At 55.7% G+C, this 20449-nt stretch overlaps 3 protein-coding genes across 4 annotated transcripts in view; all 3 read left to right on the forward strand.

Moving 5' to 3' along the window:
- Positions 1-12: 12 nt before the first annotated feature.
- Positions 13-2553, forward strand: LOC127749160 (uncharacterized). Its single transcript, XM_052266248.1, has 5 exons — positions 13-973; positions 1051-1707; positions 1953-2027; positions 2109-2198; positions 2296-2553. Exons 1-5 carry the CDS (start codon positions 656-658, stop codon positions 2347-2349), a joined length of 1194 nt encoding a protein of 397 aa, XP_052122208.1. The 5' UTR covers positions 13-655; the 3' UTR covers positions 2350-2553.
- A 69-nt stretch (positions 2554-2622) lies between these two features.
- Positions 2623-5950, forward strand: LOC127749159 (uncharacterized). Of its 2 annotated transcripts, XM_052266244.1 has the most exons (5): positions 2623-3601; positions 4154-4774; positions 4867-4941; positions 5021-5110; positions 5216-5950. In XM_052266244.1, the coding sequence occupies exons 1-5, from the start codon at positions 3287-3289 to the stop codon at positions 5279-5281; spliced, it is 1167 nt and encodes a 388-aa protein (XP_052122204.1). In that variant the 5' UTR covers positions 2623-3286; the 3' UTR covers positions 5282-5950. The 2 variants fall into 2 exon arrangements, with proteins under 2 accessions (XP_052122204.1, XP_052122203.1); XM_052266243.1 differs by having other exon boundaries at positions 5021-5950.
- An 8845-nt stretch (positions 5951-14795) lies between these two features.
- LOC113210735 (ABC transporter G family member 23) overlaps positions 14796-20449 on the forward strand; it is an 11394-nt gene continuing 5740 nt past the window's right edge. The window contains exon 1 of the mRNA XM_026428846.2: positions 14796-15108. The gene's annotated coding sequence lies outside the window, so the exon portion shown is untranslated. The remainder of the gene's footprint in view (positions 15109-20449) is intronic.

The raw sequence follows: 20449 nt of genomic DNA on the forward strand, positions 1-20449 counted from the left end.
GGGGGTTGCACTGTCGGTTGCCTACTTACAGGGGTTTTGTGGCTCATATTGCCTACCTTTCAGGCGGCTCACAAGACACGATTGGGGGAGGGGATGGCCCCCTGGCCACCCCCCTAATCCCCGCCTGAAGACACTTTAGACAAATACATAGATGGGGAAACGCTTTGCTGCTTCGATAGTTTGTGTGTTTTAACACGTTCCTTGTGGCTAATGTTTGGCCTCTATGATTTAACATGGGAGCGTGACCACATAGTGGTCATGTCGCAGGGAACGTGTTAACTGGATCAGACTGCTTTGCGTTTTCACTGGCTATCAAATGTTTCAACTAGAGCCCTACCGACTGTCTAGAATACCAGATAAACATGGGGAGTTACAAAAGAGCAGGTATCCCACCTAGTAGCGTAGTATGAACATTCTTTTTTAATTTCTGCGCCGTAAAGCACTTAGTCAAGTATGTAGCTCTGCAGTGAACCAGGGCGCATTTCCGCGTGACCTACGGTGCAACACTCACTCTAATGAAATTTGCCGGTGACCTAGTGTGGGTGTTCCTGACGCAGGGCCCCCCACACAGGCCAACACTTAACTAATCGACTTTCGACCTCGACCACATTGCAACGCGAGGTGAGCCCTTTGCGCCCGGCACCTCCCCCTAGTCATGCTGGCCGCGCCCGCCGTGGCGCTCCCCCGGGGCTGCCCGGGCCCCTCGGGGTGGCTGCTCCACTGGACGCGGCAGTGGCGCGCGCTGCTCGCGCTGCTCTCCCTGATCGGGATGAACTGCACCAGCGGCTGGCCCCCGCGGCCCTCGCGGCGCGTCCGGTGCTACGGGGGACTGGTGCTGGTGGTCAGGACCGCGCACTGCGTCGTCGTCATCTTGAGCATGAAAGACAGTTACGACAGGAACAAGGACAACTACGCCATGCTTCTGTGCCTCTGCGAGATCGCCTTGAAATGCGTCGTGACGGCTGCTGCGCAGGTTTGTGACCCACGTCGTGCCAAACGCGCCATTGTCTCCCCTGTGCTGCTCCCTCTGACGCTGGCCCATGCCTGCAGTTTGTGATGCTCATACACTGCAAAAACGTGTGCCGGCTCACCGAGTGCGTACTGCTGTACTCCCGATCCGGGTCGCCCACCTCGGACTGCGGCGCCATGGTCTTCGTCGGCCCGGCGTACGCCTCCGGCCTCGGGATGGTGCTGGGCTTGGCCGTGTACCTGATTGCCAGCAACGCCGACGAATCGTTGACGGAGGTGTCCTACGTCCTGGGGGAGCTGACGTCGGCCGTGCCGCTGCTCGTGTTCTGGATCATGCAGCTCCTGCTCACCTCCCTGAGCGTCGGCTTCGCCAGGGACGCGAGACGACACGTCGGCGGGTGGGTATCGGAGGAGAAGGCGCGTACGGCGATCAGACCCCCGGTTCTGCTGCCTGTCGTCTCGCTCCGGGGCCTGCGGGTGCGGCAGCAGTTCCTGCACGACATGGTGCTGCAGCACAACTCGGCGTTCGGCTGGTGCTTCCTCTGCTGCCTTGCGCACGGCTTCATGGAGGCCGTTATATGCCTGTACCTTGGCGTCTCGTATTTTCGACGGAGTTTGGATAATGTTGAAGTAGTTAAGCCGCGGCTGCTCTTCAACCCCTGGTTTTTCACGTGGGGCATCCTTCAGGTCACGATGTTCTCCGGCATGTGCGTCTTGGGTCAGCTGTTGAGCGACATAGTAAGGCTTAACTTAAAAAAACAACAACCTGCCGCGCATGCAAGGGATCATTCGGAAAGTGGGTCCGTCATTCGCCCAGACAAACCTGCCTTTGCAGGCTGTCATGGCCCCTGTTAGGTAGGCAGCATCTCACCAGCACTGCACGCGTATACTGCGGGGTGGCCTAACCCGAGTCTCACAGGCGGACGTACTTTCCGGACGATCCCCAAGCGTGCGATCGATGACGCACTGTTCTCTTTTTTCAGCACGGACGCATTTTTTGCGACATACAGACCGCCAGGGTATCAAACTCGCGGTTCTGCCGTGCAACAAAGATGGAGGTAAGTGAGGAAGACTGGGATTTCCACGGATTTTCCCAGAGTTTCTCTTCCGTTCCTCAGTCTCCCTCTCTGATACGGCAGCTTCAGAGCTTCGCTCAGCAAATACAGAGGCAGGACAACCGTCCTGGTATGTTTGGCCTGCTCTACTACGACTTGACAACCATGAAAACGGTAAAAGAGAATAATTGTATACTTAATCTAAATTATATTTCTTGTTGCCGATGCTGATACGTTTCTACATGGAACTTGTCGTCACTGCATGTTCCAGGGCTTTGCAACACTGGTGACATACATTATCGTCCTCTGCCAGTTCGAGCCCTAGGGGAAAACATAGGCTAGCTAGCAAGAGACGAACTAATGCATTTAGTACGTACCGGCTGTGGCTCCCTGAACAACCGTCATCCAGATAAAAACAGTATGTCCCCACTATGGTCGTTTCAGGAGACAGCGCTAGCGCCTGATACGCGCGGGGTAGGCAAACCCGCCGAGCAGCTGTGTGAAGACGGCGGCATGCTAGCCACTAGCCTTGGGGGGGGGGGGGGGGCTTCGTGGAACGTTGTTTGCCGCCCAACGTACCCTCGCGTTACTTCGGGATGGACCTCTCTTCAAGAGTCTGGTCGAGGCTCACAAAAAAGGTTCGCCACAATGAGAAATCTATGGACGTCGTCGTCTCGACAACGATCTAGACTTATTTTGTCATTCAAAATCTGTCACTGTAAGAGATAAAACCGTAATCTAAGGGTATCATATCCGTCGCTTTCTGTAAGATTTCATATACTGTCGGTAGGGGTCAACACGGCCACTGGCCGCGAAAACGATCAAGGATCATCCAGAAAAGTACGTCCGTTATTCGGCGTTAATTAACGTACAAGTTTAGCCTTCATGAAAGCTCTCATAGCGCCTGATGGGTAGGCAACATCTTGCATGCAGTGCTCACGTGTACTGCGGGCTGGCCTACCACGAGTCTCGCAGGCGCCAGGCTACCGTAATTTACAGAATGCTTTCTGAGAAAAGCGGGCGTATTTTCCGGACGATCCCAAAGTAGGACGGCGGCGTGGCTCGTCTACTATACGAAAAGCAAAACGTACTTTAACTTTGAACCATTCAACGAGTAGAATCGGACAGAAGAGCCGATGGGAGAAAGTAAAGGAGGTGCTTCTGAAAAGAGGCCCACCCCCATCACTCTCTTTTAATCGTCCTTAATGGATTATCGACCGTTGCACTGGTGAGGCGAGCGCTTAGGCGGGCGACTCGTAGTGATGGACGCCGTGCCCGCCGCAGAACACGAGCCGCCGGCCCCTCCGGGCTGGGTGCGCCACTGGGCGCGGCAGTGGCGCGCGCTGCTCGCGCTGCTCTCCGTGTTCGGGATGAACTGCACCCGCGGATGGCCCCCGCGGCCCTGGCGAGGCCTCCGCTGGTACGGCAGCCTGGTGCTCGCGGTCAGGATCCTCCACGACGTCCAAGCCCTAATTGAAATTAAGACCACTCGCGAGGATATAGGCAAGATCAACTACATTGTGTTACTATGCCTCTACGAAATGAGCGTCAAGCTCGTCGGGTCGGTGGTCTCGCAGGTGAGCAAGACAGTCGAGGCGTGTGTTCGTCCTGAAGTTGTTGACCCAAGTGCGAATTGGGTAAAGCATCGCAACTTTATCGGAATGACGACCTACACCCAGAAAACCGTTTCCTTGAAATAAGGTCACCTTTTTCTCTTATGGCTTCAGAAGCATCGTTTTTCCTAGCATCATCAGCAAAACTTAAGTAATAAATTTAGTCTATGAAAGATCAAAGGAAGATTCTGAGTGTGTCAAAGGCGACAAATCGAAAATTGTAGGACTAAAAACGACATGGCGTTCTTTAAATCTAGGAAAATTTTCTTGGTACAAAGAAATCGCCTTAAATTTATGTCGAAATAAGGGGTCAAAATAAAGTAATGTCTTCTTGGATTCAAAGAATTTCTTTCTTTATATCCCCGAATAAAGAAAGGATTTCCTTAATTCAAAACCGACGGCCTTTTATAACAAGGAAAGCATTTTCTGGGTGTATGGGGGGAAAAAACATAGGTGACGTCATTACCGTATCGTTTCGATATCGCCCCCTTGGATTTCTCACTAGGTTGCCCGTAGGTTGTGATGCTGGTGCGTCCCGAGGACGTGTGCCTCGTCACCGAGTGCATGCTGCTCTACAGCCGAGTCGGTCAGCCCGCGGTCTGGGGTGCCGTGGCTTTAGTCGGGCCGACCTACGTGGTCGGGCTCGTGCTGGTCGCCGGCCCTTCGACTTACGCGATGGCCACCACGGGAACGTGGATGCAACTATTCTCCTACATGCTGGGAGACTTGGTGCCGTCCGTGGTGATGATGCTTGTCGGGATCATGCAGCTTTTAATGACCGCCTTGTACGTGGGCTTCGCCACGGACGAGAGCAGTAACGTGAAGGGGTGGGTCTCGGAGGCGGAGGCGAGCAAGTGCCCGGCGCACGTCGAGTTGCTCCGTAAGCTGCGGGTGCGACAGCAGTTCCTGCACGACATGGTGCTGCACCACAACTCGGCGTTCGGCTGGTGCTACCTCAGCTGCCTCGCCCACGTCTTCATGGAGACCGTGCTGTGCCTTTACCTTGGCCTCGCGCAACTTCGGCAAGTGGCAGATCCGTCGGAGCCCCTACTGAACGCGTGGTTTTGTACGTGGGGCGCCTTCGAGCTCACGATGTTCTGTGGGATGTGCATATTGGGCCAGAAGTTGGTTGACCACGTAAGAACAGTGTAATTCTGTGAAATGTAGCGAGCGCTCGTTTAAACAGAACGGGTTCGTCGGTGACGTGACGCACTCTCTTCTGTTGTCAGCACGGACAAATGTACTGCCTGTTGCGGGGCTTCTTGGTCTCCAACCCTCAACTCTGCACTGAAGCAAAGCTGGAGGTAAGTCGCGATCGTCAAACCACCGCCGGAGAGGAGATGCTCCAGTCGTTCAGTTTTCCTCCGCTCTCTGATCCGGCAGCTTCAGGGCTTTGCTCAGCAAATACGCAGGCAGGACAACCGCCCTGGGATTTTTGGCCTGATCCACTACGACTTGAAGACTATGAAAGCGGTAAAACTCAAAACAAGAGAACGAATTCACAAAACTGATCAGTTACGCACCATACCTATGTTTTGTTTGGCTACCGGCTTTTATTGTCATTGCATTGTGCTTCAGGGTTTCGCGTCAACGGTGACTTATATAATCGTCCTCAGCCAATTCGAACCAGCTGTGGGCCACTAAACTCTTAGGACACAGTTGAGGTCTCCGACCAAATCTTACCTCAAAAACAAATAAAGTAGTGTCGTTCCCGAACTTTATACAATAATGTATCTACGAAGACGCGGACTTTTTGCAAAGTTTTCCGCCTGAACAAACATGACACACTGTTTAAAAAGTCGACACTAATTTAACAGATTGAAACTGTCAATCATTTATTAATAATATTGTGTTAGTTAACACAACTGTAAAATTGATAATTGCAAATTTGTAAGTGACTTAAAATTATATTTTTAAACTGTGCATGACAAAAACAATGTCGATATTTATTCTACAACACTTTGGGCTTTCTCTTTACTGTGGATCGTCAGTACAGGCACATGTGTGTCGCGTCCAGCCAAGGGACGAGCTCCGGTGCTGGCTGTTGATCGACGCCGACAGCCCGCAGCGCCCGGCGTGGTAGGCCGCCCATTGTACACCTGAGCTCGCCGGCGCCGCTACCGCTGCTTATTTTGCTGCTCGCGACGTTGCCCCCGCCGCGCCCGTGACCCGCCACCAGCAGAAATAGCAGCCGCATGCCAAACTGATTGTACCCAGCCCGTGTAATGACTCTATAGACCCCGCTCACCTACCGAGAGTTATGTCGAGTTATGTGATGGTAGTAGCAGTAAGAACGCTCAAGTTGTCATCTCTACAATGATATAAAAAAAACAACATTCACATTGGAAAGATTTTTATTTTATTTCTACATGTGATCAGCAGGCTGTGATCAGGATACTGTACACGGTACGTGTCGTGCATGTATTCCTCTATCGGTATTCTTTTCGAACATGCCCTGCACTGCACAGATTGGTCAAAATCCCGCCCACTGCAGATTGCCTACTCGCTCGGAGCCCCATCATTGTCACGCCCGCACTCTAACTGTATTTGTATGGCAAACGTTTTGTTTTAAGTAAAACCTACGTTCCGTTTTGGACAAATTTGTGCGCTTAAATAATACAGGATTGCTCAACTTTGTACCAGGTGGCTGATACACGCCGCGCACTTCTGTAGGTATACTGTACCGCACGCACGAGTGTCGGCGGGCAGCGGGCATGCCTATCGCCCCTGTCCACGGCGCCTTACGAGCCGAGCGAGTAGGCAACCCCCCCGCACCCGTGCATGCGGTACAGTATACCTACAGAAGTGCGCGGCGTGAATCAGCCACCTGGTACAAAAAAGATGCAAATACGAATGCATCTTTGTGTGCTTTGCAGTATACAACTACGAAAGAGGACGATGTTTTCCAGCCTGGTATGGTGCTAGTCCAAAACACTCCGCTCCGTGAGGAACGTTTATTTACTCGGCCTATCGTCCTCTGACTTCAGTCTCTGCTGGCGAGGATGTGCTCGGCCGGGCGGGGCATGCAAAGGCATTTCCGTGTCCTGTCCGGCTAGCCTTGCGCCCCCCTCCCCCGTCTCCCCCCACCCCCTGTCGCCTCCCGATGCCATGCCGGCTGATTGCCCTCATTAGCAGCGAGGAGGAGTGACGTCGTCGGCCACCTCGTCTCTGACGCACTCTGCCTCCCCCTTGAACCCCCCCATTTCACCTAAAGCTCTAAAAAACGAAAACCAACTGAAACAAAATCTACTATACAGCAGCAACACGCGCGGCAAGAGTCGCGATACAAGCGGCAAGCCATAGTTTATTTGTGCAGCCTCAGTCAGCTCGGTGACCAAAGTCATCCCCACAGATGCTGGGGTGGCACACTGCTTATCGCTTCGATCAGTGACTTCTTTTCGAACGAGAGTGGAAGGAAAGAAGGCGAAGCTTACGAGAGACGGATTAAAGGGAGGGAAGGGAGTCATGAATTTGGCGAACACACACACACACACACACACACACATCAGCTTTCGAGGAACGCGGAGTTGGGTCTGTTTCGCACATGCGTCATACGCGCGCACACACAAACGCACACGCACACGAATAAAGACAGTCCAGATTGCCCCACTTTATAACCAGTTTCCTGGGTGGATAGCTCGCGACCGAGCAGCCCGAGCCGACCTTGGAGCTGCGTGGCGGGGCTGGGGGCGCGGGGCAGGGGGCGGGGCGGGGGCTGGCGCTCCGATAAGGGGGGCTGCGAATAGGAAGGGTTGGCGGAGAGCCCCGCCCCCCGCCCCCTCACACGCAGCAGGTGTCAGAGCGCAGCTGCAGCTGCAGACGACCAGACAGTCCAGCCCGATAACAGCAAAAGATGCGTTTTTTTACGGCGAGCAGGCGGGCGGCGGCGACGGCGCTGTATCGTAAACGGTCGGCCACAATCCTGTCTCGTGAGAAGCTCGCAAGGAGGACGTCACCACCCGACACACGGATAATCGACACCGCGAGGCTAATTCGAACCCGGCCGAGCCGCTTGTTCCTCGTTCAAATAAATATGTATTCGCAACAGCTCGGGCAGTAATCATAATGGCATTTATAGATGGCTCGACGACGGCAGCAGGCCTCTTCTACTGCTACTTTTTCTCTCTCCCCCGTCTGCTTGTTTTCCGATGCCGAAGCGATCAGGCAGGACACCGAGGAAAATGATAATTAATTGTGACCTCTACGGAGGGGGAGGGGAGACTGTCTGCGTCAGTCAGAGTCTCTGGAGGCTGATACTGTCGCAGAGGACGGAAGGCGCCTTTCATCTGCTGTCCGGCTACCTCAGCCCCCCCCCCCCCCCCACCTCAGCAGAGGACCAGGGCCGAGCCGCAGCCTCACCCATGGCGATATGCAACAAACACCGAGTTATTCCACGTCGCGACGGCGGCACACTACATCTCCGACGTTCTGCATAGAATGATCCCCGGGCGCCCTCGGAGGACAGCTGGCTGTCCGCCACGGAGCGGGAGGCAGCCGCGCACCTTGGCACCTTGATACCGGCGGACAGCTGATCGATCTATCCGGAGGAAACGCGCCGACCTAAAGAGGGGGACGCGAGGGAAAAATGTTATGAAATATCTCCTTCCGATTCCTAAAAAAAGAGACCGTCGGCGCGCGGCCCAAGGACGTCCCCTCGTCACAACCGGAGGCGGCCGTGTACCCCTCTGGGGCCAGGCCAGGCTCGTCGGGCTTCGAGCGTTCGACCCGACCGCCCGAGCGCCTGCAGCACAAAACCTGCTCAGGATATCAAATTAAAAACAAAAAGAAAACTTTCGGCGCTCACCTCGGCGAGTCGGCTGGCTAGAACCGAAGCGAGGCCTGCGATGTCCACCGGATTATCCCCGAGTGTTTGACGTCCTTACATGTCAGTGTCAGCAGCTTCCAGACGCAGCGCTATAGGATCACAGTCAAGAGGCTCGAGTTCAGGTTCGGGCCCGCGAGGCCCGCGAGGTGATCGGTGAGCGCGTGCGCCGCGGCACGTCCGGCCTCCACACTTCACCACACTGCTGGGCTGTCAGTGGCTGACCGCTGCTGACGGGCTGTCAGTAGCTGACCGCTGCAGCGTGCAGACAAACGCATACTGCGTCCGGCTTGCGACAATGAAGGGGTGGATATGTGGGATGGGAGCAAGGGGGGGGGGGAATGAATGATTCGGGATCGCACGCACCCGGGGCACGCGATAGCGAGCGGTCAGCCGGAGGGGGTCCCTCTCCACCAGGCAAAGTGTGTCGAGGTGATTCCTGGAGCAGCAAGAAAGAGCGAGAGAGAGAGAGAGACAAAGAAAAAGACATGGCACACAGGAGTCGAGGGGTCGAGGTGAGTGCGGGGAAGAAAGAGACGGGCGCGCGGAGGGGCGTGGCGCGGCGGCGGGAGGGGCGGAGCGGGACGCGTCGTCGTCGGGGACCTCCGCGGTATGGTCCAGAGTCCACCTGACTCGCCAATGATCCTGCGGGCCCGGGCCGGGCCGGGCTGGGCTGGGCCTGGCACCGCGGCGGCGCGGTACAAGGAGCAGCGCGCCATTTAGTGGGGGGATGGGGTGTCTCCAACAACGTCTCGAAGGTGGAGCCCGGGAGGGGGAGCGGGGGGAAAAAAAGAAGTCAACTCACATGGCAACGCCATGATGACAGATCGCGACACCAGTGCGGCGTGTTCGTTCGCGGTCGCCGCGAGCATCAGCTTAAAAAAATAAAAAGATTCTTCCTTCCGATACTGCTGTTTGAGTCTTCGCGATGTACGATTAAACGATTGATAGTTTTCACAGTATAGAGCATTCAACCGTTAACAAACCGGACCCCCAAACAGTAAAAAATTGACATTATGGCGCGTCTTTGAACGCCAACATTTTGGGGTTCATCAGAGTAAGCCAATATTTTGGCGCTTAAAGACGCCAACTAGTTAACAGTGGACTGATTGATAATGGAGCAAACCGTTTTTGTGACACTCGCGTCGAACGTCACGACACTTATTGGACCCAAATATCCACCACCCGCGAGATATTTTGCGTAAACACGGCGCCATACACCATACGTCTCCCACGTTCCGTTTCCTGACCGCGGTGCGGACACGGCCGGGCGGGCCCGGGCCGGGCCGAGTCAGAGTCAGGGAGAGCCCAAGTGTGTCAACTCAACACTTAACGTCACCGGGGCCAAGGCGCAAGGCCGTGTCGTAGTGAACAAGGAATGTAATATGGCGCACATGCACTGGAAACACAAAGGTAAGGGCGCGTCGGTGCGTGCTCGAGATATGAAAGACCGGTGCAAATCCGTTGTTTTTTAAGGAGATGAATACATTTTTTTTTTTAAAGAATACACTTTTAAAGCCGAATTTCAGTGGCAGCCGCGGTTCGCCGCCACTCTAGCTTCCGAATGAAGTCGGTTTAGTGTAGTCGAGTGTAGTGGATCATTTCCCCCGTATAAAACACACCCCTGAAAGAGAAAGGGTAGAATCGTCATGAAAGAAAACACCACAACCCCCTCTCCGCGAACGAAAATTTGTATCGAGATGATTGCGGTCTGGTGCTGTGGCCGGCCCGCAACGGGCGAGCATCAAATGATCGACAACCCGGTCAATCCCAGACGTTTTCGTATACTCTGTTCCCGTCCTCGTCGGACGCATGGGGCCCTGCGGCTGGGTGGGAGAGAGGGGGTGGGGGGTGGGGGTTAACACTGTGCGGAATCGCCCTGCTGCTGTCCGCCGTGCACCATCGGACCGCCGCACTGTCGCGAGGTCGCCGATGAAGACCATGCCCGGAGGCGAAGGGTTGCGGATCGAGGGCGAGAGGAGCGGGCTCAACGGGCTCGGCCGGCTGGGGTAAGAGAAGGAAAGGGGTGGGGGAGGGGGGAAGTCCCACGGCGCGCAGCCTCTGGGCGCAGCAAACAAGCCATTCGCACGCCGGGGGCGAGACGCGCGACCCCGCGGACGTGCAGCTCCAGGATGATTTACCACCCGGACGGCCCGGGACGGCGGCATGGCGGGAGGTGTAGGCGCTGCAGGCGGACTGTTAAACTCAGCCGAACGCGCGCGGCGTCAGCGACTTGTACTTTTCCGATGAAGGATATTCGGGGAGACAAATTCGTCACGAACGGCGAGAGGCTGGGCTACCGTGGAGGCGCCGTGTGGCGGCCGCGCGTAGTTTGAGGAATTAATAGCGTCTTTATGTTCGGCGGAAGGCCCTGTCGCCGTCGCGGCACCAACGTGCGGGGGTCACGAACGAAGACGTGGCAGGGGATTGGCGCGAAAATTTGATGGCGTAATATGCTTGTGTCGGAGCTGCGGCGGGAGCGCGCGAACCGCGGGATCCCTTTGGGAAGTTTCCATACGAATTGATAATTGGGTCTGTCTGTAGTAAGTACGCGTCTCGGTATGCGTACAGGCCGCGCCGAAGAGCCTGGGAATAAAGCATTCCGGTACAGCTGAAATGTAGAAGAATGCAGGGAACAAGAAAACGGGTGTCTGTCTGTCTGTCTGTCTGTCTGTCTGTCTGTCTGTCTGTCTGTCTGTCTGTCTGTCTGTCTCTTCTCTTTTCCACTCCTCCACTGCGGAGAAAATCAACTTCAAAATTGCCACAGACTAAAATTACACGGCCTGGTATCGAAATTATTGCAAGAAGAATAGTATCGATTAACGACCGGATTTTTTCCTTCCCGTTTCGGCATTAGCTATATTCTTTTTATTGCAGAAGCGGCGCCTAAGTGAGTGCGGCGGCCGGGTCCAGGAAGTATTTGGCGCGGGTAGACAGTTTTTTTCTCTCTCTATTTCTTTTACGAGAGTGCTGTACGTACAAGTGTTTGCCGGAGACATTAGAGGTTACCCTTTGCGGCGGCAGCGACTTTGCCGCGGCTCTGCGCGCTTCCTTCAACCCTGACCTCCGCGGTGATTTCGCTGAAGCGGGCCGGGGCTTGCCACTCGAGCGTGTGTGTCTTTCGACTACCAACCAAAGAGAAATATATTTAATTTTTTATTGCGTCTTTTTGCCTGGTATGTCTGCGCTGCGTATACTCAAACTTGTGATCAGCCTACAAATACAGCTCCGCACAGACTGGATACACTCCTAAGAATGTGACGATTCTCGTCGGCTTTTATACCGGACACGGGGGGACACGGAACACACGCACTATTCTAATAGATCGGCTCACAAGGGCACAGCAGGGTACGAGAGGAGAGGCCTTTATTTTATACGTTTCCCCTTTCCTCTGCCCCTTCTTCCTTCTCTCCTCTCGCTATCCGTGTTCGCATGATTACCCTAGTCATACATCACTCAGGTACCGCACCGCCACGTGGCTCCGCGGGCCGCGGGGCGGGGCGGGGTGGGGCGGGGTAGGGCGGGGCGGAGCGGCGAGTATGGCGTGACGACGCGAGTCGCTGCGTCTTGCCTGCTTGGCCTCTGGGTCAGCTCACAGTCGGACACGGATGATATCCACTCCTTCCTTTGCATTCGCGGCTTTCTTCCACAACTTGTTGTAAAAACTCCGGAGACGTGGAAAAGGTATGTTTCACCGTTTATTTTGGGAACCATCAAGCGCGAGTGCTTCCGAATCACTGTTGCCGATGCCCTGCACTTGGGACGGCAACTCAAACCCGCAGGTTTGCACAACACGGCGTAAACATAACGCTTCAACGTGGAACGCCGCATCGGCAGGTCTGCGGCTATACGATGGCTCCCCTCGACTCGGTCGCCGCTTCGAACTCGTGGCCCACATCAGCACCTCATTTACAACGCATATTTCAGCCCGGCCGTGAAAAAGAATCTTGCTGCAGCGCGGCGAGAGCGCGGTGATGGTAAAGAAGTGAGCGGAGCAGTCCGTCACGTCACACGTTATCGGGTGGTGTGGGAAAAAAGAAACACGCTCAGCTTGATCATGCCGATGATGATATGTTGAGCTGTGAACAGCTTGCTGCCGACGACCTGGCTCTGGCGGCGGGGCGCGGGGCCGCTGAAGGCGGAGGGGTGGAGCTGCACACCTCCGACAAGTAGTAGTACAGGATGTTGCGAGACGCGCCCAGAGCGTCATGCGCGTGACGCTAGGAGGTGGGCGGGATGTGAGGAGACGGTGTGTGGTGAAGGCGCGCGCGAGACGAGGACGCGCTGACGCTGCAAGAGGCCGGTGCACTTCTTCTTACCATACCATACGAACTCCGGCGGTGTAAGAAAAACCTCATTAACCGTCGCACGTTTGGCGCACGGCGTTGATTACAGTAATTGTGCAAAGTGTGCACGTATGCACGTCTCGCAGCCCGGTCCTTTAAATTTGAGTTTTTTCAATAAACTTCATGATCCTAATGTATCTTCTGTACAACATTGTAACACATGACCAAAAAATGTTGAGAGTGGCATGAGCACAATGTGGTGACGCTGCTGCTAGATTGACCAGCCGCTAGATACACGGGTCTGTCTGATTTGTTTTTTTCGAGGGAAAAGAGAAAAGTTTGAGAGGAACTTCCAAATAAAGTGAGGAAAACTCTTTAGATTTTGAAGAAGTCTTCCGAAAAGAGAGGGAATTCCCACATTTTTTCTGGAAACCTCTTCAAAATCTGAAGAGCTGTTCTCAAAACTGAAGGAGTTTTCTCAAAGTTTCCCCTTTTTTCCAGAATAAAAAAAAATCGAGGGCCCCCTCTTGTGCTATGTAGAGAGTGAGGAGGGGGAAGTGACTTTTCCCTCTGGTAGAGACAGTCTTTAGGGGACTGTCTAGAAAGCAGACATTGTTTTTAGCTTGAAAATCGTAGAAATCAGCCCATGATGTGCGTTACCGTCGAGCTCGGTCAGCCACTGCGGTGGGGCGGCGAGTGAAGCTCGTGAAGCTGCGTGTGCGCCTCGCGCAGCCCCGCGCGTTAAACTCTCCGCGAGAGTATCGATCGGAGGTCGGCCCCGCCACACAAATCAAGTTGAGCGGCGCGCTCTCCGTGGGCGTGGCCCTTCCAGGCCCGGCTGCTGCTGCAATGTCAACGCAGCTATGCGTTCGCTATGCGCCCCGCTGCGGCGCAATAGAGCAGCCCCGGGAGAAAGCAGCAGAATGTCTCCCCTTGCGCCCGGGCTCGGCCCGACGACCCGGCTCGGCGCGCAGCCGTGCCCCCGCGTGGAAAACGCTGAGCCGCGCAGCGCGCAGTGTCGGCGGTGAGCTGCAGCCCCGGCCCGGGCCACCACGTGAGTCAGCTGTTCGGCGGGGTTGCGAGCGCGGCGCGACGCGACGGCGGCCGCGGAGGTGAACGACACGCGATACACGTCCCCGCAACTATACTGCCCCTCCTCACACCGCCACAGAGTCTTCTGATATGCGAGCGACTGCGACCGAAAACCAAAGTACTCTAAAGTGAAGTTGGTCTCTCGCTTCCTTCACTGCGGGCGCGGTGGTGACGTTGTATCGGCCGCGACGAGAGCGAGATGCCGTCAGGAGATAGCCACCCCGGGGCCCGCACCGCCCCGGGGGCCGGGCCGGGCGGGGTCTTCCCTCTCAACGGCGCCCGACCCGACTCTGAGGTGACAAAACCGCTCCATAACGCTCTCTATCTCGCTCCAGATCCAAGCAAACGGAGTGCTCCGTGCAGTCTCTCTCTTTCTCTCTCTCTCTGTCGCTCTCCGTGACCAGGGCGCGGGCCAAAAGAGAGATTGAGGGGAGCAACGGGTAAAAGTCGTTACTGAGAATCCAGGACCGCGGCTGGCAAACGTTTTGGAGGAAGCCGGCGGGGAGGGGACGCAGCAGGATGGGTGGGGTTGGAAAAGGGGGTGGGACCGGGGGGTGGATACAGGGTGGCCGCTCTGCCCCGTCATATTGAAAAGGTAGACTAGCCCGCTTGCAGACGGAGAGGGGAGGTGAGAGGGGACTGGAGAGGTCGTGCGGGCGGGCTAGTCTACCTCTTTTAAAAAGACGGGGCAGAGCGGCCACCCTGTATAGGGGTGGTACCGTGGCCGGGGGTGTCACGGCAAAGGCGTGAAGGCGAAGTCGTCAAGTCGGCCTGCGCAAATGGAGGTGGTGGACACGACATTGGGCGCCCGCGCCCGCGGACCGCGGGCCCGTCGTTCTCTCTCGGTCTCTCTCGCTCGCACAGCTGAGATCGCGTTCTGCCGAGCCGCACCGAGGCCCGCGGCGAGGGGGGCGGGGGGAGGCCGTGCCGCCCCTGCCACTGGCCCGGCCACCGGCCCGCCCGCCCGGCCCAGTCGCAGTTGTGCCGGCGAGCTGTGCAGTGCGTGTCCGAGTTTGCCGCCGGTCGCTGTGCGAGGCGGTGTCTGTGAATGTGTGCGTGTGCGTGTGTGTGAGCGAGTGAGAGTGTGTGTGTGCGAGCGTGCGTGCCCCAGCGTACGCCGGCCGGCTACGCGCCGAGCCCGACCAAGTGCAGTGCAAGTGAGCAAGTAGTGCCCCGAGGAGGCCAAGGAGGCCGACCAAGACAACAAACAACAATAACCGCGAGTGGATACAGCCGATTCGTCTAGGACCCCTGCGACCAGGAGGCCGACGGTGAGTGCAGAAGCAATCGGCCAGCGGTCAACTGACGGCCCGGGGGTTGGGTTTATGAATCGCTCTGTTGCAAAGCTAACTGGCAGTGAACCGAGCAAGTGAACTACTGTGGCCGGGAGTGGCCCCCCGGGGGGCGTGGGGGCGCGGGAGTCGCTCGACTGGACGAGACGAGCACAGGAGCGGATCCAGGCCGAAGTTACATTGCAGTTAACGCTGCAGTGAGTGGCACGAGAGGCATCTCCACTTTCGCGGCCATACCTAGAAGGTTACGGCCGCGACGACGGGAGGTCTACCCCCTCCTCCCGAGGTAGAAATTTTGAAAAGAAAAAAAAAAGAGGCCAAAAATGGAGGAACCATTGTTTGTATGAATCCTCTGATTGTGAGGAGTATTTTCTGGCACAGACTTGATATGACGCCTTTGCTATAAAAATTATACTTCACCCCCACCCCGAAAAAAAAAACTGTGACGCAGGCTGGGCCTGGCACTTAAATATTTAACCAATTTTAACTCATTATGGGATCGATTACTCATTACTGGGCCCCTATACTCTTCAGGGTAGTCGAACTCGAAGCTTGGACACCACTACTAAAAGATTCCACTTTGCATATTTCATCGCGGTCGCCCTGGCCTGTCTTCCGAAAAGAATCAATGGAGGGTCGACGTCCGACATGGACATTATACATGATGCCGACGACGGCCCACGGCTAGACAAGACAACCCCACCGCCGGCGGCCCCTCCCTCAAGCACCACCCTCTGCCTTGGGAATAAACCCACGCAAAACCGTCGTTTCAAACAAATAAAGATAATACTTTTTTTTCTGAATAAAGATTTGTTTTGGAAACAGTATTGTGACAATAATAATTGAGAATGCGCGTGCGAGGGGCGGAAGCTGCTGCTGCTTCTGCCGTCTTTGGCGGATGTTGTTTGAACGGGCTGCCGTCATTAATGCAGCTGGGCCCGCCTCGTTAACCACCTGGCAGGGGTGGCCAGTGGGCAGCCCCGAGCGAGGCGGGGAGGGCAGATAGTGCAGCCGCGCACCCCGCCGCGCCGACACCGCCCGCCCAGCCTCCTCTGCCTGGTCGTTCCCCCGGAGACTGTTTAGTGTGCTACTCCGTAACGTGTGCCGCTTAGATTTTTTTGAATTTGAGATCAGAGGGCTTATAGGAGAAGTGATGAGGTGGCGCGGCGCGGAGAGTGCGTCAGTATCGTTCTGCGGTGCTGGCCATTTTTATGGGGACGTATACGGCGCGAGGGGAAGAAGCACGACATCCCGCTGATTTTAATTCGCGTATGCAACGCTATATTAGCGCCACTCAAGTCCCGACGACGCGTTGGTGTCACAAAACGTGAGCTACAATAATCATAATAATGACGAAAGCAAAATCAAATGACCGTTGGATCCTATATGATGAAGCCCACGGGTAGTGCGCGCAAAGCAGTTGTAGTAGTAGTAAGTACCAGGCGTATCCAGGCTGGGCGGACCCCACAGTCCAGCGGGTTTGCCTACGCCACTGTAAAAATTCTTTGTCACGATGACGAAAATGCCATTGCTAATTTTTAGTACAGGGGTGTCGCCATAGGTTTATGGGTTTGATCCTTTGTGACGAGAAAAACCTATAACGACACCCCTATACTAAATATTAGCCACGGTATTGACAAAGAATTTTTACAGTGTCCCTCCCTCCCGCGAGGCGCCACGGCTCAAGAGGGGTATGCCACTGCCATGCCCCTCGGGCGCCGCGGGTAATCTGGTAATTCGCTTGCAATGTGGATTACACGTCGGGCACGCGCCAGTATATTTTTGAACGAGCCGCACCACGATTTTATTTTTGTCTTGTTTCGGACGCCGGGTTCATTACGCCAGCATTCCGCCGAGCCCAAAGCCGAAGCCAAACCACGGGCCGAACGAAGACGGGACGGATGAACGAACGGACGAATCGGCGGCGGCGACTGGCCAGTCCGGTCTGGCCAGGTAGCTGGCGATGCAGGGCGGCACGGCGGTGGGCACGGCGGCTCTGCTCCGCGGCACAGACCTTCGGAGCCGAAGCGGAGGGCGGTTGACGGAGCAGCTAGCTTTTAGTGTAGTGTATTCGTGAATCTGCAATGAAGATTATTTCTGGTCGCATGGGAAACATCTCCCAGCCATAGAAAGAAGAGTCCGACGTGTTTAGCGTGTATGCCGCAAACGAGCTAAAAAATAGGCAAACGGCTTGGATTATAGTTGGCATGTAAATAATGACCCTAATTGTAATTAGTCTGTGAATCGCGACAACTGCGCGTCGAGCCGTTCTGGCCGCGGTGACGTCAGCCGAGTTATACCCCCCTCGGCCCCGCGCACTCGCCTCGCCGCGCTGCGCTGCGCGGGTGGGTCGTTGGCCGGGACTCTGGGTCGGCATCATCAAGGTCGGGACGAAAACACAAACAATCCTTTTGCTCTCCCGCCAGATGCATTTACACGACCCATTTGGTGACGTCCGCCCCCCCCTCCCCTCCCCCATCGTAGTAGTGTGTGGAAAACAATGCGCGGGTATGCGGTTGGCGCAAACTGTATGCAGCGTTACCCTGCGAGGAGTGCAAGGTCCCCGTCATTCAGAGACTCGGAGCAGCAGAAGGAGCCATGAACAGAGAGAGGGAGAGGGAGTGGGGGGGGGGGGGCACTCCGCTATGCAATGCAGGGCGGATGCAGGTGCCAGGTGCACACACTTGTGCCCCCCGCGGAGCGTTGGCGCCGTGCCACTTGCCGGACCGGACTGCGATCGGAAGGGAAGGGAAGGGAAGGGGCAGAGTAGACTGGCTGGGCGTGAGTCGACCGCTTCCAGCATCCTCGCCGGGCCTGTGCGATGACCCGGACCGAAGGGCCGGCCTCGGCCTGTCACACATCCTTTGGGGTCTCCGCCGCACCCAGCTCCCCCCGGTCCTTCGGCTTCGGCTTGGCCCTGACCTTGAACGCCCCACCCCGCCCAACCTGTTCTGGAGCCTTGTGCAACGCGCCTGCCTGGCCCGGAGGTCCTTTTTGCTCCTCGCGACTACTATACTCTGGCCGCGCTCCTCCATCCCCACAACAACCACGCAGGAGGAGGCGAGCATCAACGACTGTTTGCGTCCATTGGGCTGGGCTCGCTGATAAAATCAGTGTACATGAACAATTTTGTTAGTACGTATGCACCGCAAGTGCTGTCACCGCAAAAATATTAATGAAGCGTTTCGGCTTGTAGTAATATCGCCTTCAGATCAGAGGTTTAATTCTTGTTGCGCCTACGGTAACGTGGGTGCAAAAGAGCTTACACTTTGAATGACTCTTGGGCCGCAGGCGGGGCCTCTGATAACGGTGCCTTACTGACCGGTGCAGAGAGTAGGCAAACCCGCAACACTTGGGGTGTTCGCTGTGACGCACTTCGCCTCGACTGCGCCCCGATGCTCATTTTCCTTTCACTCTAGCGGGAGTCTTTATTTCTTTCTTTTTTGGGGAGAGGGGAGGGGGAGGGCTGCACCTCCACCCTTCATCGCCCGGCAGCGCGGCAGCTCCCCCGTCATCCGGGATTCCCCTATGCCCCGCCGCCGCAGCGCGAACTTGGCGTAAGAATGGATGACGTGTCATCGCGGCGTGTGTTTAGAGGTCAGAGCCCGAATTTCGTCTGAAGAACCTGTCGAGTTTTAACGTTCTGATGCCGAGCAAGATCACTCACTTCGTGTCTCATTTCGTGACCGCCTGGGCCAGCGCGTCCTCCGCGCGCTGCGGCCGCCCCATGCGTGTTGACGACCCCGCGCACCCCTTGCCCCGCCCCGCCCGCCCCGCCCTTCCTCCGGTCGACCTCGACGCCTGCCTCGTCCAGTTCTGTTGTCGTCCTGGACACCGGACACGCCTGCTGCATGGCGGGGCCGGACCTGGACTGGAGTTCGGCGCGCCGGGCTCCAAGGCTGCGTCATGCAAATGGGGGAGAAGGAAGGGGCAGGCAATTCCAGTGCAATTCCAGGAAAAAGCGGAAGTGAGGGTCTATACTTCAGAGCAGTACTGCTCTGAAGGTCTATACCGTTATGATTTGTGTAGGGAGCAACTACATTTGGGCACTCGTATTTTTATTTTTAATTTTTTTTTATTTCCACTCACAAAATTTGGCCGTCTTTTGACAAGTTTCTCCAAAATTGAATCTTTGATTCAAAAAAGACAAATTTTTTGCAAGCTTTGAGGCCCAAAATGAACATGCTGTCTTCAAAATTTGGCAATCTGAAAAGAGAGCCAAAATTTTGGCAAGCTAGTCGACCACGGCGTTTACAGTTCAGCAAGTGTAAGGGCGGTGTAAGAGGCATAGAAACGAACCTTCCTGACATTTATAATATGAATCTTTTAAAAGTCGCCCAGACATCTCCATCCGTGTCACATCATCCCCCTTTCCCGCCAGGTCCGGGCATAGTGCGCTGTTCCGAGCAGTTGCAACATGGGGGAGGGATATATGATGAGGTGTCAAGCGATTGGAAAAACAGGCGTGGCGCACTGGACGGCTGTGGTGTGGTGATTCGATAGTTAGCACGTTTGTCTCCCCGAGGTTCCTCCGACTGCCGTCCTGCCTGCCCGTGACGCACACGCGGCGGGCTCGTGTTGCCGCGGGGGTCAAAGGGTCGCCCTTCGCGGACTCCTCGCCCTTGGGCTCAGAGTCATATGGGCGCGCGTGATGTGGGTTATTATGTAGCGACTGGGTATGGAGCTTGCGGAGCCAGGAATCCGAATGGCTGATAACTTCTTATATTACCTCGTGTTTCGTTCGCCACCTCTTTTTGTTTCGTTTTTTTTCTCTCCTTCGGCGCAACTCCATTTAACTTGTAAAAAATAAATAAAATTGAGCTAGTTGATACTGTGCATTTTGAAAAGACTGTAGAGGAACTTATACAATGTTGTTTTGTTTTGCTATTCAGCAGAAGATGGGAGTTGGGGAGAGAGGGGGGAAGGGGGATAATTGCGGAGACGTCATAGTCACGTGAAACAGACGCGTTACTATGGCTGAGCGGCGATGTCGAGGAGGATACAAATCAATGTTCGTTTGAAGTATGGGGGGCCCCACCTCATCGCTCCCGCCCGGTTTGCCGCGGCGGTCCTGGTGTACCGAGTGTAACTGTATGGTGAATACGCAGCAGTGTTGCGGGTTTGCCTACACTCTTTACACCCGCAAAGGGCCACGGCCCCCGGCCCCTGTGGCCATATCGAGTATGCAATCCCGCACCACTGGCTGCGTATCCACACTTGCAGCCGGTACGGCGGCGAGCTCCCCAGGCTCTCGACGGACGAGGTGCGGGCGGCGATCTCATTGCGATGCAACACACGGCGCGCTCTGGGGGGTGGCGGG

This window comes from Frankliniella occidentalis, unplaced genomic scaffold (assembly GCF_000697945.3).
Source record: "Frankliniella occidentalis isolate FOCC.00 unplaced genomic scaffold, Focc_3.1 Scaffold36, whole genome shotgun sequence".
Classification (NCBI taxonomy): Eukaryota; Metazoa; Arthropoda; class Insecta; order Thysanoptera; family Thripidae; genus Frankliniella; species Frankliniella occidentalis.